The sequence below is a fragment of the Calliphora vicina genome, chromosome 5 (genome assembly GCF_958450345.1).
Source record: "Calliphora vicina chromosome 5, idCalVici1.1, whole genome shotgun sequence".
In the NCBI taxonomy this organism is placed as follows: Eukaryota; Metazoa; Arthropoda; class Insecta; order Diptera; family Calliphoridae; genus Calliphora; species Calliphora vicina.
In genome coordinates this window covers 110,595,283-110,619,424 of record NC_088784.1, presented here as the reverse complement: position 1 = coordinate 110,619,424, position 24,142 = coordinate 110,595,283, and the positions used below count along the sequence as shown (strand labels likewise).

The following is a 24,142-nucleotide window of genomic DNA, read 5'->3' as shown; positions in this document are numbered from 1 at the left end:
TTTATAAATGGCATTTGGCCAAACTACTTGAGATCAACAAACGATAGAATCTGAGACAATCAAATAAACGGAAAAATAATGCACAAAATCAGCTCACCAGCCCACAATTTCCACACAACCAACAACAAAACCCTCTTGTCAGAGCACTCAATTACAAACCCAAAGTACTAAGTTAGAAAAAAAGTATTAAAGTACTAAATTGTTGAAATTTTAATAATATAATAATGCAGTAATAAATTTGCATTATTTACTACAGAAAAATAACACAAACAGTTGAATAATATTTCTTTTTTTTTTAAAAAAAACACACACATTTTGTAAGTTTTATTACCATAAAATGTGGTGGCAAACTGCTTAGTGGTGAGTTTTGAAAATCAGGTGTTTTCTTGTACACTTTACATTTTCTTTTGTATCAGTTTCGGCTAAAAGCTTTTCTCATGACACATACAGCTGTTACAAATGAGAGCATGATTTTTGGGACAATTATTTCTCTGCTCCTAAATATTTCTCATTTGTATATTCACCACAATGTGATCAAATTGTTAAAATGATTTGTTGATATTGAGTAAGAGAAAACAATTGACCAGGTTGTAACTTAAAACACAACAAAGTTTCTTTGTTATAAAAATTTTGCAACATCAGTTTTGAATGACAGTTGACACATTGAGACAGTAATGAAAGAGTTAAAATGTTTCCAGTTTAGGGCCTAGAACAATTTATTACAAATTCCCCAGACCATTTACGTATATCAGACCACTTGAATAGAAAATATGTGAAGAGTGTCTCAGTAAGAATGGACTTTTTCATTTTAAAATAAAAACACGTATTTTTTGAGGTTGTTGTCAATTTTTAATTGGCTTGTAAAGAAGACATCTTCCGCTTAACTATGGAAAAAAATATCCGTCAAATGGATCACACGTGACAATGGCCCCCTGATGACAGGCAATTACTCTTTTCATGAAATTGTCCATGACTTTTTTCACAGAAATGTGGCTGTATGTCAACGATGATGCGTTGCATCTCAGATTTGACCTCAGGAAATGTTTCTGGTTTAATTGAATAAACCCGAGACCCCAAAGAACTAATCTAACGGCGTTAAATCGTGGCCAGTAGACATCAGAATTTCTTGAGATAACTTGTTGCTGCAATAAATTGACTGTTGCATGAGCTGTGTAGCAGGTGGCACCGTCTTGCTGAAATCACATGTCTTCCAGATCCATGCCAACCAGTTGAGGCCACAAGAACTCCGTTATCATGTTCCTGTAACGAATGACGTCCACAGTCACTGAAATTTCAGCCTCGTCTTCATAAAAGTAAGACACAATCACGCAAGTTGAACAAAATCCGCTCGTTGTGGGTGCATTTGTTGGATTGCATGAGGATTTTCTCAGCCCCAAATTCGACAATTTTGTGTATTCACGAAGTCATTCAAATGGAAATGCGCTTCATCGGATAAGATGAATTTTTTCCAAAAATTTACTTCACTTTGCTCCATTACCCATTGAACGAATTGCATGCTCCTGAGTAAGCTGAATTTTGTACGCATTAAGGTCGAGGTCTTTTGTCAAACTTCGCTGCATAGTGCAAGTTGTTGAGAACTATGCCGAATTGATGTTTTCGGCGACACTCTCGTTTTCAGCAGCAATTTTCAAGAAAACGAACGGTACCTTTTCGCACAGGACTCTTAATGTCTATAACCGACCAAGTTTCTTCGGATTTTTTGACCACTCTTTGAATTCTTTGAAGTTTGCGTTCTCCGAACATTTTAGAAAAAAAGACAATGTTAACCCTTGAAACGTGAAGGCCAATTGTTGAAATGCAATATTTTGGAAACCGGATTATTTCGAATTGAAAATAGAAGCGCCAAGTAGTTTAAACATTGTAACGAGACTTTATTTATTAAAATTTACAAAACAACAATTTAAACAGTCACTCTATTTTAATACACCCTTTAAAAACATGCTGGTAAAACAGTTAGATGTTAAGCCAAGCAGTGTTTGCGATAAACTGACTCACAACAACTCGCTGTTATTATTTATATACACCTCGGCATCTTCTAGTAAATTCCAGCATTATCTTTAGAGCTTTTAAAGCAAGTTAATATTGTCCTTCCTATAAACAATGTTAATAACAGCATGTTATTAACATTTTTTATAAGTAGAAAAGTTGATAACTTGATAAAATGTTGCAAGCAGCAATCTTTGTTGTCCTTCCTACAAACAATGTTAATAACATCATAAACAATGTTAATATCAACATTGTTTATAAGTAGATAAACTAGATGAATGTTGCAAGCAGCCGTCTTTGTAACATTCACGGTTTAACATTTAGTCAATCGTAGTTAAATATTGTTTAGATTAAAAAATTCATAAAGTTATGTAAATATTTGAATATAAATAAAACGCATGCTGCATGTTGCACTTAATTTTGTTATACCCTTGTTTGTATTTAAATTCTCCATATGTATGTAAATAAATATTAAATGTCCAACTTGTACTTATCGAATACAAATCCAAAATCTCAAATAAAAATGTTAAATCCAATAATGATTTTATACATATAAACGCCCGCTTTATCCAAACCAAAACAAAACAAAAATTCAATCAATAAAAATCCTATTTGTTAATTGTTTTGTTTACAAAACTGCTGATAACAATGATTATTAAAATGTAATTTTTTCTTCTACGCCGCAAAACACTAAATTAATAAAACACAAAATCATCAGACAAACCACAATGTCGCAAATGTTCCAAGGCATTGCAAGAGTTGGAAAATATTGACGATGAAGCCGATCAATTGGGCATCGGTTTCGTAAAGATCCATGATGAAGCTTTAGCGGAAGAATACAATCTGGGCAATTTGCCAGCCTTGGTCTACTATAGACATCAGACACCGATCATATACGAAGGTAATGTGAAGATTCTTACTGCCCTCCTCCATAACGTCATACCTCCAAATATCCATTCAAAAGACCCTCACAAAATCAATAAAAAAAACACCCAAACGCTCAAATCACAATTTTCAAATAATTTAAAACAAATAAAACAAAAAAAAAACAATTTTAAAATGTAGGTGAATTATCACGCGAAGAAGATGTATTGGAGTGGTTGGTGCAAAATAAATCGACCGGAGATGAAGACGATGTCATCGAGGATGTTACACCAAAAACATTGGCCACCCTTATCAGCAACATCGACAATTTGGTAGTTTTGTTTTGTATGTGAAATTTAGTTGAGACTTGGAAAATGTTTTGTTCCCATTAATTGTTGTGCTGTTCACTTTTTCTGTCTAGATGATCATGGAAATGATGATTCTATGACCGTGTTGGAAGAGCTAGAACAAATTGATGACGACTGCGATAAACATGGCATACAATTCGTTAAGATTGATGATGCCAGGACCGCAGAAGAGTTCGGAATCGATTCGGTACGTCTTAGCTTAAATGCTTAAATGCTGCCTGCAGTAGCATTAACCATATCCAATGTTACTAATCTGAAACCATTTAATGCAGATTCCGGCTATAGTTTATTTCGAAAAAGAGATCCCCAACATTTATGATGGCGATCTCATGGATGAGGAACAGATATTGCATTGGCTGGTCTCCCAGTTGGAACATGACGAAATCGAAGATGTCACCGATGAAATGCTCGATAAAATGGTTAAAGAGGGTCGTGTTCTGGCCGTACTATTCTGTAATTATCAACCTTTCTTGAACTAAGCGTCAGAACTCAAGTTTAATATTTGTATATGTATGTAGATGACAACAATGATGAGAAATCCGAAAAGGTTTTGGAGGAATTGGAAAACATTGACGATGAGTGCGATCAATTGGGCATTACATTCGTTAAAATCGACAATCCCGAGGAGGCCTTAGAATATGGCATCAATAAAGTTCCTAAACTCATATACTTTGAAAAAGGCATTCCAACCATTTACGAAGGCAACCTAGAGGATGAACAGAAACTTTTGAAATGGCTAGAAGAACAAACCAGCTCCGATCAAATCGAAGACATCACCGATGAAATGTTAGATTTGATCATTGAAAAAATGGCCCACGTTGCTGTGCTCTTTTGTAAGTTAATGAAAATAAAATGCGACTGCTTTCCGTACAGCCTGGCATCCAAGCGGGGAAACTATTTTTTTTGAAACTATTTAAGGTATTCGAGTTTAAATATTTCGAGAACACTGGCACTCCAAGTGTTTAGAGTGCAAACGTTTCGATGTTGTTCGTGTTGCTACAAATATATAGTTGTGAGGATGTTTAGGGCGCCGCTTGCTAATGCTTATATCTACTTCAAACAAAAACTCTAATTCTATCTAAATTTACTATTTAATCATTAATGTTGTAAGATGTTGTCCAAATTAAACAAAAACTAATGACTATTTCAGAGAGGCTGGGATGATATTTGAATCGTTTAAAACTATTTGATTTAATTTTTTTCCTAACGAAAAGGAAGATAGCGATAATTAAAGATTAGGATAGGGTTTTAGGCAACTTTTAAATTGTATAGAATCCAAATCAAATTATAAATAATAATCTCTTGCAATCATCATTCCACAGACGACAAGGATCAAAAGAAATCGCAAAAAGTTTTGGCTGAATTGGAGAACATTGATGATGAATGTGATCAAAACGATATTGCTTTTGTTAAAATCGATGACGACAATGAGGCCAAGGAGTGGGGTATTGATGAAATACCCTCAATTGTTTTATTCGAACGTGGCATTCCCCATGTCTACGAGGGTGATCTGATGAAAGAAGACGAATTGTTGGGCTGGTTGGTTCATCAAAAACGTTACTCGGAAATTCCTGAAGTTACCGACGAAATGAAGGATAAATTGGTTGAAAACACCGAACATTTGGCTGTTATATTCTGTAAGTTTTCTCTTAAAAATTCGATGGCAAGGAATTTTCAATAAATTCCTGTTTATCTCACTCTCTCTCATTTAGATGACAAGGATGATAAACAAGACATTCGCATCTTGAATGAATTGGAAAATATCGACGACGAATTGGAAAAGGAAGGTATTGTCATTGTACGCATTGATAACGCTGCCGAAGCTAAGGAATATGGCTTGGATCATTTGCCCGCTTTGATCTATTTCGAAAATAAGATCCCCGCTTTGTACGAAGGCGACCTCATGAATGAGGATGAGGTTTTGGAGTGGTTGATCTTGCAAAAGAAAACCGCCACCATTGAGGAGGTTACCGATGAAATCCTAACCAATTTGGTTAACGATCACGAATACGTTGTTGTGTTCTTCAGCGGTCCCTGTGAACCAGGCGAGAAGTGCGACAAGACTTTGAATGCTTTGGAGACCATCGACGATGAATTGGATGAGACTGGCATTATTTTTGTCACAACTGAAGACACCGGCATTGCCAAGAAACTCAACATTAAGTCGTATCCCCAAATAGTGTTCTTCAGAAATCGCGATCCTTTGCATTTCACCGGTGATTTGGAAGACGAAGATGAAGTTCTCTCTTGGATTACCGATGAGGAAACTCTAGAAATTCCCGGCAAAATTGAGGATGTCAATGTTAAGATGTTGGACAAGATTTTGGCTGAAAATGAACATGTCGTAGTATTTTTCTGTAGGTGTCAAATGGATTTTTAAAGAACGGAAAAATCATTTTCCTTGTAATATTTTCAGATGATGAAGATGACAAGAAATCGTTGAAGATCTTGAATGAATTGGAAAATATCGATGATGAATGCGAAGAGAAAAACATTGATTTTGTCAAGACCTCAGACGATGATGTCGAAAAGGAATACGATTTGCCCGGTTTGCCAGCATTGGCTTTCTACAGAAACAAATTCAGAACTATTTACACTGGTAAGAGGAAAATGTTTCAGAAAACTGAGAGTTAACTAAATTCATTTTGAAATATTATCTTGTTTTGGTTTTAGGCGATCTAATGAAGGAAGAAGAAATCTTGGAATGGGTAATTGAATTGTACGAATCCACTGCTGATGTTATTGAATCTGTAGATCGCAAAACTTTGCAAGTTCTTATCAATGATGTCGAACATTTGGCTGTATTCTTCTGTAAGTTTAACACTTATGACTAAAAACAGTAATGGGTACTAAAGCTACTGCTTATCATTTCAGATGATGACAAATGTGTGTCTTGTGCTGGTATTTTGGAAGAATTGGAAAATATCGATGATGACACCGATAAGCATGGCATACAATTTGTCAAATCGAATGATGTTAAGTTGGCCCATGAAATTGGCATTTTCGCCTTCCCCGCCTTGGTATACTACGAGACAGGCGTTCCCATCATGTATGACGGTGAGTACAGCATTAAATTTATTTTCAACAAACTTCAAAATCTAATGGAAATCCTATTCTCTTGTGTATAATTACAGGTAATCTCAGAAATGAAAATCGTGTACTGCAGTGGTTGATCAATCAAAAGAGTAAGCTTTTTTTAAAAAAAACTCAATTTTACACCTTGTTAACCAAAAAAGAAAAACAAAAAATTTACCATTAACCAATTTAACCCACAAACAACTATATATATGTGAACTTTTAATTCTTTAACAACCTGTTCTAGCAGCATCAGCAATCACACCATGTCTTTAAGGATGTCTACAGCACACAAAATGTTAATTCCTTAAGGGAATTTATTTTGCTGCCCAGACTTATTTCTTTGAAAACATGGTGTGCTTTTATTTTTGATGTCTTTGTCCCAAAAGTGATTAAATTATTTCAAAGGTCTAATTAAACATTCCCTGGCATATTGTTTTATAGTTTATGTCTACTATTACAACTCCTCGTCCTTTCCCCTCCCATATAAATTGGAGTAATTTTAAATAAAATATTTTTTGTAATTACAGTTGAGATTATGAAAAAGTTAATATTTGGAGCTTTAAAAATTTTAAATCATTGTCTACCAAAAATAATGGCATTGATTTCTTGGCTCTAATTTTTATAGCATTTTACAACGAGAGACTTTATTACCACGTTAAATTCTACTTTTAAAACGAACGCTCTGCAAATCTTCTGCATTTCTTCTTATTATTATTGTTATTAACTTCTTTCTCAAAAACAAAAAGACTGAAACTCAATTTATTTGGAAATTTTTACTCTAAACAAACTTCATACTTATTAAACGTATCTTTTAGGTATACATGATTTTTTTATAAATATATTATTACTTTTAACTCTTATCTAGTTTCATTATTTGATATTTTAGAAAGTTATAGCTTTTCCTAGCACACACCCACCTATGGAAACCTGAAAAGTCCACATATTTGAGCACAGTGTTTTTAGCTTACAATTAAAAACAGAAATCAAAGTAAATCAGGAAGACAGTTCTAGTTTTTAATTAAGTAAATCTTGTTATATTTGCAACCAACTTTACGCTGATCCACATTACTTTTTTATTTGGTAAATTGTCATTAGAATATCATGGGACTATTAAGTTATAATTGTGATTCGTTTGGTGTCAAAGTTTAGAAATACCCATAGTAATATTTGAGTTACACATATTGAATATAAAATTATAAAGGGTTGTCAGAAAGGAATCTGAGATTAAAGATTACCAGGCTTAAACGATAACAAGATCCCTGCCATGTACAATAGCGATCTTTTGAATGAGAATGAGAATTCATAGCATTCCCCATTAAAAAATTCATTGATGCTGGTTAATGATACGTCTTTTATGTACAAAATAAAGCTGAAGTAGTCAAGGAGATATAAACCATCTTCAATTCTAAAATAGTCAGTCCTACGCATCGAAATTTGCAGTCAATCTCATATACTATAGAATATGTCTTGGATTACTTGCGCACATTGATCTATTTCGAGAATAAGATCCCCGCATTGTACGAAGGCAATCTCATGAATGAGGGTTTGGAATGGTTGATCTTGGAAAAGAAAACTGCCGTTATTGAGAAGGTCACATATGATTTGATTAGCGATCACGAATACATCATTGTTGTCTTCAGCGGTCCATGTTAGTGTTTCACAACATTTCCTTTGTTACCATAAAGGCTGAGATTTATGGAAGCGATACATTTTAGGGACCTTATATGAACCAAGAAATTGATCTCAAAATTTTTTTAATTTTCAATTCTGTAGATCCTATGATACATAGAGAAACATAGAGCGGAAACTAGAAAAAAACTCAAACAAAAAAAATACTCAAAATAATCACACATACGAGTGTTGTTTTTGTTTTCACATAGTTCTTTCTACTAATACATTCTCACCACTTAGGTTTCTGAGAACTGAGTTAGGTCTTTGATAAAAGAGTTTCCGCTCTATATCTCTATGCTATGATATTATTTAATTAAAAACTGAATTGATCATTTTATTAAGAACATTTGCGACAGTAACACGGCAAAAAACTGTCATACACAATTTTTAAAATTGAATTTTGTACAGAAAATCTGTTATACTAGAGATATACTGTAGAAAAAACTATTATACACAACATATTTTAGCCAAAACTGTTATACACAAAAATAATCTATAGAAACAAACTATTATACACAACATTTTCTTTAGAATAGACTGTTATACACAATGTTTTCTGTAGAAAAACTGTTATAATCAAAGTTTTCTGTAGAAAAAACTGTTATAATCAAAGTTTTCTATAGAAAAACTGTTATACACTATATTTCCTATAGCAAAAAGTGTTATACACAAAATGTATCTATAGAAACAAACTGTTATACACAACATTTTTATAGAAAAAACTGTTGTACACAAAGTTTTCTTCAGAAAAAACTGTTATAATCAAAGTTTTCCGTTGATAAACTGTTATACACTAAATTTTCTATCGCAAAAACTGTTCTACACTAAATTTTCTATAGCAAATACTGTTATATACAAAATTGTCAATAGAAACAAACTGTTATACACAAAATTTTCTATGTAGAAAGCAGTTATACACAAAATTTTTATATAAAAAAAGTTTTCTTTAGAAAAAAACGGTTATAATCAAAGTTTTCTATAGAAAAACTGTTATACATTAAATTTTCTATAGCAAAAACAGTTATACACAAAATTTTCTATGAAAAAAGCAGTTATACACTAAATTTTTATAAAAAAAACTGTTATACACAAAGTTTTCTTTAGAAAAAAACTGTTATAATCAAAGTTTTCTATAGAAAAACTGTTATACACTAAATTCTCTACAGCAAAAACTGTTATACGCAAAGTTTTCTTTAGAATAGACTTTTATACGCAAAGCTTTCTTTAGAAAAAATTGTTATAATCAAAGTTTTCTATAGAAAAATAGTTATACATAAAATTATCTACAGAAACAAACGGTTTTACACAAAATTTTCTATGAAAAAAGCAGTTATACATAAAATGTGTACAGATAAAACTGTTATATACAATGTTTTCATTATAAAAACTGTTATACACTTAAATAAATTTGTGTATTATAGTTATACTGTAAACTGTTATACAATACAGTATGCTGAGGGTATAGGAATGTGTAAATATTTGCATAAAAACAAGATGTACATATTTTTTAGAATATAAAATACATAGTATCAAAAAAAGTACGATCGCACCAACCTTTTCATTCCGGATTAACTTACATTTTGTAGATGTATATGTTAAGCTGCAGCAGACTTAGGTTTTTGTCCTCTCTGGGTAACACAAAATGGAAACAGTGGCGTTTGAGACAGAAAATTATACTAAATTAAAGGATAAATTTTGATATCGACTGATCTTCTGAAAACTTCTGTACTTTAAACTTATAAAACAACTCAGTTTTAACACGCTAGAAACAAAATTACGCTGAGAATCGATAGAAAAAAACACTGTGCTCAACTATTTACTTAAAAAAATAAAAACATCCAACCCTCAGCCCGTTATTATAAATATTTATTGAAATGCATGTATGAAAACTTTATTAAAATCTCACTTTCTATACTTTCAATTAAATGCACTTATTTGTAAAATATATTTCTTAAAATTTCTCAAATTTCTTTAGAAATTAATAGTAATAAAAAAACCAAACTAAAAAATATATTTATAAATTCAGAAAAACATAGCTGACACAATGTTTTGTTTAAAAAATAAAAAATAAACTTGAAAACTTTATTTAAATTATAATTAATTAATTACTTTTTAACCAAAAATTAAATCAAAACTTTGCTTATGACAATTCTTGTTTTTTTTTATAAAAATTATTATTAAACAATTTTATTTAAAATACAAACAAACAAAAAATCCATTACGAGTGTAAACAATTTGTAATTTTAGGTATTTTTATAGACATTGCTAAAAATATATATTTTTAAATTTAAAAAAAAAATAGTAGAAAAATAAAAATCACACACACTTTATTGACTTGTATTGATTGTAAATAATAACAACCACAATGGAATTGAATTGTAACAAATTATTTTTTAGTTAATTCTTTTAAGTTTAAAACCGAGAAACAAAAAGTAAAAAAAAAAAATATTCAATGTCAGCAACAAAAGCATTTTGTCAGTTATTAGTTTTTGTTTAAATAATTTCTTGTTCTATAATATTATTTTTTTCTTTCTTTTTCTTAAGAAATTTTATTGTTTAATTCGTTATTTTGCATAAATTTTATTATAATTTTTGTTTGTTTTTTAAAGAAAACAAAAGAAAAGCACGCTTTTTTAATAATATCAACAACAAAAATAGAAAATAGACTACAACAATTATAAACTTTGTAAATGCAATAAATAATACTTTTGTTTTTTTTTCTTTTTCTATTAAAGAAAAAATTTAAATGTTGAAATTAATTTACTAACTTTTTTCACTGTCTATATATATGGAAAGCAAAGCAAAATTGTTATTAAAATAAATTGGCTAAGAACAAAAAAAAATAGCAAAATGATATATTTTTGTATGAAAACAACAAAAAATTTAAAAATAAAACAATTTTTTAAAACTAAATTGAATGAATCTGACAAAATGTTTTTGTTTAATTTGTAAACAGATGACGAATGTTTCTATGTTGGATTGGGTCACGAAGGCCGTTCAGCCAAGCGTGGTAACAATTTCGCGCCCGATAACTATAAACCATTCCAATGCTGTCCAACAAAATTGGAAAAGTCAACGAAAGTTCCTAAAATGACTGCTCAAAGAATCGGACACACAGCTGCCGAAGGAGGCAAAAAACAGACTGGCAACTTTCAATTCGGCACCGTCGATTCCACACCCATCCCAACCCCCAAAAGCTCCAGCGCCAGCAAAACCAAAGGCCAAAAATCCAAAAAATCATTCACAAAAACCAGCAAGAAACCCATAGTAGTCGACTCCGATGAAGATGATGAGGATGATGATGACGACGATGATGATGATGACGACATTGAAGAGCCTTTGGTTAAGGTATCCTATGCCAAACACAAGTCCAGCAACAAACAAGCTGCCAAACCTGAAAAACTACCCACCATTAAGCCCGCCACGAAATCTGCCACCAACTCGAAAAAGACTCTTGCTAAAAACGAAGACAAATTGAATGTCAAAACCGGTACGTTTGATTTTGCCAAATTTCTTGTCTGGTAGATTTTTCTTGAGCTTAATTTTTCAAAATGCTCTTACAAGCAATTTAAGAAAAAAATAAATAAAAAGTATAGAAAAAAATTAGAAAAAATTCTTAGATTTTTGTTTCCTTGAGTTTTGTCTTTTCTTCTATTGTGTTTCTTTTTTTCTTCTCTTTTTTTTCTCTTTTTTTATAGGCATAAATTATTTGCACAATCGACTAAAACATTTATATGACCTCATTTTTCAGGATATCACGCTGTAGGAGTAAGGAAATTCGATTGACTAAAAATGAAATAAATTCTAAATTTACACGCACGCTAAATTTATATAATTCTTACATTAACACCTTCACACATATACACATACAGATTTACTTCCAATTCAATTCAAAACCAAATCAAATTAAAAACAAAAAACAATCAGATAAATACTATTAATTGCAAGCAAGAGTTTTTTTCGTTACCAAAAATTGCAACCATTACGTTACATCCACCATAAAGCAACCCAGGCTTTCTTTATTTTGGATTGTTCTTTACACCGGCAGAAATAAGCTCAACAACCAACACAACTCACCACTAACTTAGAAAAAAGAATTAAATCTCTTTATACTAAAAAATACCTAGTCAAGCAACTCAATTCAATTTCTAGTAGTAAATCTATTTCTGTATGCATTTCGTTTGCCATACTACTTACTATTTATTGTTGAACTAAATTGTACTATCACTACTACTTCTACTCCTCTGCTAATTGAAAATTCAAATCGTAAAAACGTTAATGTTGTTCAAATCTTAAAGCAGTTAATTGTTAATACTTTTTAAAAAAAAAAAAAACTATTTTTGATATAAAAACTTTACACTATTTTTTAATACTTTTTACTACAGTAACTAAATACTACTTAATTACTTACTACTATTTCATACTACCTACTAAATATTTACATACTATTTTATACTTTACAAATAAATATTTGAAACTGTTTTAAAACTCAACTCTAAATCTCGTTAAAACTCGCTTAAAACGTGCATATACTTATACATATATTTTATTTTATTAATTTTTTTTTATTTCAATACTTTTTGTTTGGTTAAACACAACTTTGGTTGGTTAATGTTTTTATATTTTGTTAATTTACTTTTTAAAATAATTTTTGTTAATAGAAAATTCTATAAATATTTTATTTGTTAAAGGTTCTTTTGTGGTGAAAGAATGTTATTTTCACTTGCAAATGGACTGTAATTATTTCAAATTATTTCTTTATTTATAATAAAAAATTTAAATTAAAATAAAAATGTAATAATTTTATTTAATGTAACTTGGTTTCAACGTAACATAAACAAATGATTTTCTATATTACATAAAATCGTTATGTTACTTTAAACAGAGAAGAGAAACAAGTTCAATTTAAATAAAATTATTCATTTTTATATATATTTTTTTTTAAATTTTCGTAAAATTGTACTTAATAATTGTTATCGGTATTTAAAATATCGAATTTAAATTTTATATAAATATAAAATAAATAATAATAAAAAAAACATTTGTAATACACTCAAAGTTTATTAATAATAACTATTTATGTAAGTAGGAAATCCTCTTTATATAAGTAACATATTGTACAATTTGTAGTAATTGTTAAAACAATTTCTTTGAGTGTAAAAAAGCCTTTAAGGCTTTTATTTTGTAACTACATAAATACTTATGTATATTTGTAAGACATTTATTCAATTTAATTAAAATATTTTGGTTATTTTTGGAATTTAAATTAAATCTAAACACTATAAATAATAAATTTTTATAAAACACTAGAATTGTCAAAAGAATAAAGTCATGTTAAATTTAAATCTAAATAAAAGTTAAACATTTTTTAAATAATTTTTTTTTATAAATTAAAAGAATTGTCATAAAGCACAACTATTTTATGTCTAATATGTTATACATAAAATGAAAACAGATGAATAATTATTCACATTATTATTCCCAGTGTATTATTCAACATCCCCATTATTGTCTCCATAATTCCCTTTTATGTCATATGGAAATTTCCATACTTTTCGATTATTTTACGTCAATTAATTAAAAACAACCCACAAACAATTTTGGTAATATAGATCCATCATAGATTAAAAATCCTTTAATATATGTATACTCCTTACCTCCTCCATTACATAAAAGGAGCTTGGTAATGGTTTTTCAATATTATAATATTTATATTCACAACTACTCGCACTAAAAATTCTAATGGGACATAACTAGAAATAAATATGATTATAATTTAGTTAAGAATAGTTTACTCAAGAGTAGTTAAACTTGGGTCAATGGTTTTAGATCCTGTGGCATAATATTTATCACCCTCCAATATTCTTCGTCATCTAAGAACCAAACTGAGAGCCAAAAATCAGTTTTCAAAAACAGATTGAACATATTATTTTAAGTATCGTGTATTCGGTCATGTTACAAAATTTAAAAAAAACAAGTAAAAGAGCTATATTCGGCTGTGTCGAATCTTATAAACCCTTCACCAAATGATACTTTAAAATAAAAATTTCAAATATTTTTTTCTCAATTTTCATTTCAAAATTTTTTTTAAAAAAAAAGTTTTCTTATGAAAAAATATTTCGAAATTCAAATATTTTTTTTTCAATTTTAAATTAAAATTTTTTTTTAAAAAAAATTTTCTTCTGAAAAAAATTTTGTAATAAAAAAGTTTTTAATTTTTTTTTTAATTTTAGTAAAAAAAATCGGGTTAAAAAATATTTGTCTCGATTTTAACCAATTGTAAATCCGACTTACTATGACGTTATATACGTCGTTACAAAGGTCTTTGAAATATCTATCATTAAGTATCAATATTGCTTATGTTGACGACTTAGTAATCCAGATATAGATCAAAAATAAGTCAACAATCGAAGTTGTCCTGGATTATATCTCGATTTTAAACCGATTTCGAGTCTGTAGCGGATATATTGATACATCAATATATCCGCTACGAAAAGTTAATTTCAAAATACAGACCGAATATATCGATTCCGCTATCTATAACGATCCAGAATATATATCGGTCGCAAACGAAAAATGTAGAAATTAAAAACTTATATGCATATTACTTAAACTTTTCTTATTTTTTTTAACCTAACCAAACACAAAACTGCCCTTCGTTTTTGAAACAGCTGAGTTTTCAATTTCCCCATACATTGAGGGTCCACCTTAATGTATATACTAGGGTTGGTCAATTTGTTCGGGCATGAAAAAATGTGACAGGCGTATAGCAAAAACGTAATCTACACAAAATTCTAAGAAAGATTCATCAAAGATATCAAAGTTGCTAGCCCTCTATCTCCCCTAAAGAGGGGTTAAGATCTTCCACAAAACTGATCCCCATAAAATTCCACGATATAACTCTGACAATAAGAATCTCTCAGACATTAACTTACAACATTTTTTTCAGTTAGTATAATGCACCCTTCGTTCAAAAAATTAAAACTTTCACCCACTGTAAAAAAAAATATTCAGACCAGCTAAATTCAGCTGGTCTACTCAGCATGCCCTATTCTGTTCCAATCAAAAAGTCTCAATTTGTTGGACAGTGAAATTTCTTAAACGTGTTTTTTGAAGTCTCTCAGCGGGAGCTAGGTTTAGATTTTAGACCCATACTTTCTTAGCATTTTTCGTAGATTACAAACAAATTTACCCATCCTAGTATTATTAAAAATAAATAAAAAAAATGTCAATTAAAAATTGTTTAAATATAAAAATCATTAACTCATTATAACTTGATACCAATAACTTTTCATGCATAACTCAAAATTACAAAAATTATAGAAATAGTTTTCAATACTGATAAATGATAACAAAAAATTAAAATGTTAACAGTTGTACCATTCATAGGTTAGCGTGGGGATTGATTTTAAATTGGCGAATTTGCAGTAAATTTAGATTTTGGTCACAAATTATAAATATCGTAAAACTATGACCAAATTAGATTCCAAAGCTACTTTTTACTAATGCGTATTAGTATTTATATTGATTTTTGCAAAAATTAACCCTTTAAAGCGCGACATTTTTTAATATTAAAATTTTTGGTTCTTAGTGTAGAAATTAGTTTTTTTAATAATTATGTTTTGTTGTTAATTTATATTAACAAATATATAATAGGGTTAACAATGTCCTAGAAATTTAAAACTACAAAATCGTAAATTAGCAATCTATAACAAAATATGAAATTAATTATTAGAAAATAGGCTATGAAATGTGTTTTTAAGAAATACTTTTAACAAATTTCTTAGAATTCCGCCAATTTCAAATCTGTCCCACGCTAAAATTTAAATTCTTAATCCTCATTTATCATTTATTAAAATCGAGACAAATATTTTAGATTTTTTGAAATTTCGTTTAAGAAAAAATTTAAATTGGTTTGGGATTTGAGATACGAGCATTTTTGGTATCAAGTTATAATGGGTACTGATGTCAGAAAATGTTTATATTTAAACATCTATGGATAATTGAAATACATAAACTATTTTTAATTGAATTTCCTTATCAACAATTAATTTTTGAATTTTTTTTTTTTGAAAATATGGCAAAACACGAAACTTCAATAAAATGTGTACCTCTAACAATTATCCGATTTTGCTAAAATTTATTTTAGATGATGGAGAATTTTAGAAAGTAAGGGCCACCCGATTATTCATGAGTATACTTGTTACGAATGATAAATATTACTTATACGCTACCATTCATATTCATGCTAAAATTACAACTGTATATCTCTGCACATAGACAATATGAATAATGGATAAAATTAGTCTATCTCAAAGATATTAAAAATTAATTTAACGCATAATAATATTCCGGCGATATTAACCGATAAAATCGGGTTAAATAGTTTCCTAAAACAAATACTTTTTTTTTAAAAATGATGAAGTGTATCTAAAGATTCGGTACTGCCGAATATAAAAGTCTCAATTTTTTTTACTGAAATCATAAACATTTCATGTGGTAAGGTAATAATTTCTTAAATTTATGTTTAAACAAACAATATTGTTTATTTAATTTGTTGGTTGAAAACCACACACATTGTAAAAATTAAAAGTAATTTTAAAATTTCATATAAAATATAATTTTGCTTTCTTTTGTTTATTTAAAAAGAACCAAAAAAAAACATATTTATTCATACATTTTTGATATAAAGGTATTTTTATTGTTGGTTTGATTTTAATAAATGGAAAATAAAATAAGATTTTAAAATCTAAAAAAAAAAATGTTAAAACACAAAAAACAAGCAAATAAATTTTATGGAGTTTATAGCACAATAAATATAGCAACAAATATACTGGACCCTGAAGAAAAATTGAACAGGTTAATGGTAAAATGTATATAAAAAAAACAAAATGCGCCCACACCTTCCAAGACACAAGCACACAAATATGTTGTGGAGAAATATAGAAATTAAAAAAAATAAAACCTGAGATTTTGCCAAAATATCCAACGAAATAATGACAACAAAAACTGAAATAGTCAGGCCTGTCACGAATTTTGATTCTGTTTGAATAAAAGGTAATTATGACGTAAATAAACAAATTGAAATAAATCAAAATAATGAACAACTCAAAGTTAATTTTAATATCGTAATACAATGCTATTATCAAGAAATATTTATGAAAAATACGTCAAAATTTAATTTCTTGTACCCTTCAACACGAGTGGCAAGTTTGTCATTACATTTATAATTTCATTTTCGACCCCACAAAGTATATATATTCTGGATCCTTATAGCTAACTGAGTCGATATAGCCATGTCAGTCTGTATGTCGAAATCAACTTTCCGTAGCCCCCAAATAACTTACATACATGATTCATACATCAATATATACCCTACACACCCGGTTTGGTTGATATTTAAAATCAAGAAAATCGGCCCACAAATGGCTGAGATATAAGAAAAAATCCAGGACAATTTTATGACCTATTTTTGATCTATATCTGGATTACTAAGTCACTAATGTGAAAATGTGGATATCTAATGATAGATATTTCAAAGGCCTTTGCAACAACGTATATAGTAAGTCGGACCTACAATGGGTCAAAATCGGGAAATAATATTTTTTAATCCGAGTCTTTTTTTCACAAAAAAAAAATTTTAAGACAATTTTTTCACTGATAAATTAAAAAAATTTAAAAAATTAAATTAAAAAAAAAAAATTTTAATTTTGAAAATTTGGACTAATTTCGAGTTTAAGTACATCAACGGATTAATAATGACTGAAGTTTAATTTCCAATCATTAAAAAATATTTCTCTGATATTTCATCAAAATTCGCTAATAAATATACAGAAATTTTCAAAAAATTTAAATGTGACCCAGGTTTTTAAAGGATTAGCTTTTCCCGATTTCAGTAAAATCTTCATCACATCTTTACTATGGATTAAGTAACAGTATCTTCAATTTGTTTTATTAAAACTGAGCAACTGTATCAAATAATCATATATTGATCAAATTATTGCCAAAAATTCGAATGCTTAAAGTTCAAACCGCAGTTACATCAAAATTATAAGAGACCTTGACCCAGTTTTATTTGGCTTTTATTATCGTATATATACTCAATAAAATTTAAAAGATTATTTCTTAAATTTTTAGAATTCGTTTAACAAAATTAAATCATTTTTTTAAAATTAGTTTTGAAAATGGTATAAAAAATTTTCCTGATTTTGTTGCAACTGGAATGTGAAAAGGTTATCCTACACAGAAAAATTCAAAACTCAAAATTCAATAGAAAATATCAGAAAATTTAGTTTTTGAGCACATGAATACTCGATTCAATTATGAAATAGTTGAAACCAGTTCAGTATGTGATAAATGTTTGAATTGAAATATAGTTTTTTCTGCGTAGTTAGACAAAAATTCAAAATAGTCTTGTATTGTACATTTTCCAAAAACAAATAAATTTTGTTCTTGCATTTTGCTTTACATACACACATCCTCAAAAGTGAGTAGACACCAGTGATTTTTTTGATTTTTTTAAAATCATGAAATTCGTTATAGTCCGACTTAAATCATTTTTCTTTTATTATTCAGCCTAATCTCCAACAAACCGAAACTTTTAAATTTTAATCAATGGACAGATTTTAGGATTTTAATTTTTTAAAAAAAAAATCAAATAATTTGTGGTGTGTACTTACTTTTGAGGCTGTGTGTATGGCTTCGGACAAAGAATTATAGGGGGAATTTTTTACCAATTTTTTACTTTATTAGAAAGATAATTTAGTGTAGATTTTGATTCCATTACAACTAAATCCGAAATTTAATATTTAATCAAATTTTTTAAAAAAAAACTGACACAACTCCAAGGGGAAATCCATTTCAAAACCTTAGACACCTGAATGCAAACAATTTCACATTTTCACTAAAGAAAAATAAAATATTTTTAGAAGAGAACAAAAGAAAACATCACTTAGATTAATTTTGGAAAACATTTGAGAACCCTTAAAATTTGGAAATACAACTCTGTAACATGCCTGAACCTCATATAATTTTATTTAAAACTTTTCCAACTAATATAGGGTGTAATTTTGGTAAAAGATTTTGATTGATTTGAAACACTGCAGTACTAAAGGTATGTCACGAAAATTAAAAACAAAACTTCTTTAATTTTTTACAAACAAATCTTCAAAACATTTATTAATAAAATATTTTTATTTTTACATTAACAATAAATTTAGGTAATATGGAAGATGAAAATGAGGTATTCAAATGGATATTGGAACAAAAAGCCGATGAAAGTATTGAGTTAATCGATCGTGAGACTTTGTTTGAATATATTGGCTCCAAAGATTTTTTGGCGGTAGTATTTTGTAAGTAATCACTAACAAAAACAACAAAACTAAGAAACTAATTAAACTTTGTTTTAATAATTTTTACACTGAGTTAAAAAAATAAACTACAAACAAAACTACACAAGACTTTTAGAGAGTTTTTTACATATCTACTACATATTTACGACAAATAATAATAATAATAAAAGTTTCTACTACTTTTTAAAATCGTAACAACGTTAATTCTACTACTACTCTACTACTACTTTCTAATAGATTTTCAAATAGTTTATTTTACTACTTAGTTAATTTTATTAATTTTTACTAAAATAAAAAAACTGTAACTGCTCAAAAATTAATGAACTAAAAAAAAAACTTAACTATATCTATTCTTATCATAAAATTTCTTTCTTTTTTTAATCTATTAAAGCTGCAAACATTTCTTAATTCTTTAATAAATAATTTAACTGTATCATTGTTATCATTTTAGATAAAGAAGATGATGCCGATTCTCCACGAGTTTTGCGTCACATTGAATTGATCGATGATGAGGCCTCCGAGTATGGCATACAGATTGTGAAATGTCATGACAAGTTAATGGCCAAGAAATATGGTTTCCGTAATCCACCCGGCATTACCTATTTCCGCAAGGGCAAATTCATTAACTATGATGGTGATATTGATGATGAGGAAGAGGTTTTGGATTGGCTAACCAGTCCGGCCAATATGGAAATGACCGATCATATTGAACAAGTCAATCGTAAAATGTTTGAGAAAATACGTAAATCATCGGATTATCTAGCGGTGATATTTTGTAAGTATCACACTGAGTTTGAAGCAACAAAGATAATGGTGATGCCATTTAATGTTTTTAACAGAGTTTTAAATTTTATTTCGTATGTGTCTAGTTCAGGCGCGGATCCAGGTCAACCATTTGGTGGGAGGGAAAAATTAAAATTTGTTCTACATTTTTCTTTTTATTCCTTTTTTTATGTGAAAACTTTTCGGTTTTCGGAGGTGGGGGGAATTTTCTATTTCACCCCCTCTGGATCCGCGCCTGGGCTAGTTTCTAGGTTTATTAATTTAAAACCCTTTTTTATGGATTCTACTTCTGTCAGAATCATGAGGGCTTAATTGTATGATTCTAAGTTCATTGGCAGGAAAAAATGTCTCACTTCGGGATTTTCACGCAACCAGGTTAATATGTATGCCATACTAAAATTTTCATTAACTCAAGATCATGTATCTCCGATTTCATGATTCTGGGTTTATTTCTATAAAATAAAATAACAAAGTGGGTTGTCACTCATTCTGAACATTCTAATGTCTCCAATTTTATGTTTTTATGTTAATTTTAATAGAAAATTAATTAATTCGCAGAACAAAAAATTATCAAAATTACCAGCTAATTTTAATGTATGTTGTACAAATTTCGCGACTACAGCAAGCACCCTACCATCGCATACTCAATTTGTTTGACTGAAAGTATCAACAATGTTTTAAACATTTTATTTGATTTCCCCCCAAAATTGTTGCCTGCATATAAATATAAATATTTTATGCGAAAAGTACTAGTATTTTCAGAAAGTACCAAAAATATATTTGGTATTTTTTGATAATGAAGAATAGGATTTAAATATAATTTCTGCTTTTTGGGTGTCAAAAACATTTTTACTCATTCAGTCTCTAAAAAAGAACGAAACACCTGTCTTTTATACACTAAACCACCATAGTGAGGATGTTTGTAACGTGCAAAAATATAGTCCCAACACCCACCTTAAAGTATACCAAGATTACTTTCTGAGTCAATTGTCTATTGAATTTTGTTAGAATCGGTCCATTACTTCTACTACCCCCATACAACTGTTCTATCTGAAATAGTTAAGCTCTCATAAATATCTTACTTAATATAAGCCGACCTTGCACTACCCAAATTTTGTGACAATCGGTCCATATAAGGCCCTCTTCCGAAAATCACTTTAACGAGTACAGATTTCTTAAAAATGTTGGTATTCAAATAAAATTCAATAGAAACAAAAATTTTAAATTTTGGCCAAACATGTGTTTTTTCTCATCCATAAATCATAAAAAAATTTTGACTTTTTTTTCAAAATCAAAAACTTTTTTTTACTTTGTTTCAAAATGAGTCCGTTTTTCAATCTTTCAATATAACATTTTTGACTTTATTTTCCACAATCAAAATCTTTTTTTGATTTTTTTTTCAAAAATTGTATATCTGGAGTTACAAAATATTTATTTTGATAGATATCCCATTCTCATCCCACTAAGCAACCAAAAAGGTCTTAAGGAAAAACTAAGCTTTCTTTTGAAAAAATAAAAAAGGGTCCATTTTGAGTTACAAAACATTTATTTTGACAGATATCCCACTAAGCGATCAAAAAGGTCTTAAAGGAAAAACTAAGCTTTCTTTTGAAAAAAAATAAATAAAAAAGGGTAAATTTTGAGTTACAAAACATTTATTTTGACAGATATCCAACTTGCATCCCACTAAGTGACCAAAAAGTCTTCTTTTGAGAAAAAAAAAAATCAAAAAGTTTTTGATTATGGAAAAAAAATTTTAATTTTATTTTTTTCGAAAGATTGAAGAAATACCCATCTAAACTATTTGGAACACATTTTGCTAAGAACAATAGGTAATAAGTTACTTGGATGAGAAAAAAAACAACTAGCCAATGTGTCAAATTTTGACCCTCTCTAAGTCAGAGAGTTCTCGACCGATCTTGTTGAAAAATTGTGTCTGAATTGTTACTATCCAATAGGACTAACCTTGGTGCAAATTTCATCCCAATCGGAAGATATCGATTTCAAAAGTTAGTTCACTGGACATGAAATCACCCATTTATATTCACATTGTTCTTTTAATTCTTTGGGCTATTACTTCTTTAAACCTTGAACCAACACTCATGGCCCTAATCTGTGTTGGAGCCAGTTAAATAGTTAGTTTATTTTTAACTTAAATCCCGTTTAAAATAAATGAACTTCCAGCTAACCCAACTGAACAAATAGAACAGAGAAAGGAAAGATGATTACAAAACACTATTTTAAACTTTCTTTAAACAAAAACTTGAAGCAATCGCCCATCAGTTAAACTGCAGTTAAAAACCAATCAATAATAAATAACAAAAAGAGAAGAAAACATACAAAAAATGCAAATATAGTTTAAACGGGCAACATTATATAGTTAAACATCAGTTAACTGCTTTTTTTTCCATGGTCTTTACTTTAAGGGATACTGTTCAAATCCTGGCATACCACTGATTTCAACTTTCACTTATTAATTTAAATTTGGCATCACTAAATTAAATAAAACAAAAAAAACAAATTTTATTATAATTCGCTATTTCTCTTCTCTTATACTCCTAAAGATAGTGAAGATTGCAAACAGTGTCCCCGTGTTTTGGCTGAGGTGGAGCATATTGACGATGATGCCGATAAGGCGGGTATTGATTTTGTTAAAATTGACGACAAACAAATGGCCAAGGAAATGGGTGTATTTGCTTTGCCCGCCATTGTATTCTTTAAGCCGACTTCTAAGGAACCAGTCATTTACGCCGGTATGAAATTTATTTATTTAATTTGCATAAGTTTATATAATATAAGAAACATGTTTTTTTATTTTTTCATATTTTCAGGAGATCTTTACGAAGAAGAACAAATCCTCACTTGGTTACTCACGCAAAAGGATCCAAGTGGAGATGTTATCGAAGATCTTGAAGGCGAAAAACTTATTACTTTAATCGAAGAGTCTGGTTCCATTGCTGTATATTTCTGTAAGTTTCTCTCGAGCGAGAGGTTTCAAGTAATTTTGTTTATAAACATGATATTAACAAGCTGTAATCGTTTTGGTGGCAAGGATAATATAAAATGTTAATTAGAGAATCAGACAGATAGAATTTAAGATGAGATAAACTTTAATGAAAACAATTAAACACAATTGCTCTCTTTTCACAAATACAATGGAAATACATTCTCAAGAATTAGGGTTTTAACAACAGACTTACCCCCATATGCACAAACAGTTTATAAATTTATCAAAGGTTTATCAAACAAAATTTCCATACAAAATTTGTTTTATAAATCTTTTATAAATTTATAAACTGTTTATGCATATGGGGGTTAGATTTTTTTCTCTCAGTTGCCTATATAATTGTCATCTATGATTAGAAAATTGTTTACCATGAATAGAAAGGATTTGCAATTTCTACAATGTTAATTTGTTATCCCATTAATTAGAAATATACTGGATCTTCCAATCTGGATCTTAGAAATATACTGGATCTTCGAATAATAAAAAAAAATATAAACTTTTTTTCGATTAAAATGAAACTCGAATAATTGACGACCCTAATGTATCATTTATTTGGGAATTTCGAAAAGTTTTTTTTCAACGTACTGAAGTTTTCCGACTCCGCTATCTATAAGGACACAGAGTATATATATGTAATTTATATCCATCTCATAATCGGCAATTTTCCTGTAAACAACACGAACGTCAACGAAGTTAATAAAAATTCTTAAATATGAAATAAAAATCACAATCAATAGCTGATCAGATTACAACAGACAATGAAAGTATCATTATAATCCTTGTTCCGTACTCACTTTATGCCGATCACTGATCCGAGGGTTAGGAAAAATCCATTTCGACCAACACACGGACATTCGGACACAGTTATATTCAGCCCAATAATGAATAAAAAATCCGCGGGAGTTTTTTCCCTTTTCCCATTTTTTCTATTCAAATTCAGTGTTGAAATTGGGAGAAGGGAAACAACTCTCGCGGAATTTTTATTCATTATTGGGCTGAATATAACTGTGTCC

General features: G+C 29.1%; 1 protein-coding gene across 11 annotated transcripts in view; it reads left to right on the top strand.

Annotated features, from left to right (window-relative positions):
• The window catches only part of hlk (hulk), a 64,487-nt gene that overhangs the window by 30,960 nt on the left and 9,385 nt on the right, over positions 1-24,142 (top strand). For 8 of the 11 annotated variants that reach the window (XM_065510734.1, XM_065510733.1, XM_065510735.1 and 5 more), the window contains 14 exons: positions 2,726-2,908; positions 3,073-3,216; positions 3,293-3,426; positions 3,512-3,692; positions 3,758-4,072; positions 4,562-4,876; positions 4,952-5,596; positions 5,656-5,838; positions 5,913-6,050; positions 6,114-6,296; positions 19,208-19,339; positions 19,791-20,114; positions 22,687-22,875; positions 22,954-23,091. In XM_065510734.1, the coding sequence (XP_065366806.1) occupies positions 2,726-2,908; positions 3,073-3,216; positions 3,293-3,426; positions 3,512-3,692; positions 3,758-4,072; positions 4,562-4,876; positions 4,952-5,596; positions 5,656-5,838; positions 5,913-6,050; positions 6,114-6,296; positions 19,208-19,339; positions 19,791-20,114; positions 22,687-22,875; positions 22,954-23,091 (3,204 nt within the window). Of the gene's footprint in view, positions 1-2,725; positions 2,909-3,072; positions 3,217-3,292; positions 3,427-3,511; positions 3,693-3,757; positions 4,073-4,561; positions 4,877-4,951; positions 5,597-5,655; positions 5,839-5,912; positions 6,051-6,113; positions 6,297-6,373; positions 6,425-10,944; positions 11,479-11,739; positions 12,482-19,207; positions 19,340-19,790; positions 20,115-22,686; positions 22,876-22,953; positions 23,092-24,142 lie in introns of those variants that run through there. The other 3 variants (XM_065510740.1, XM_065510741.1, XM_065510743.1) reach the window with 2 other exon arrangements.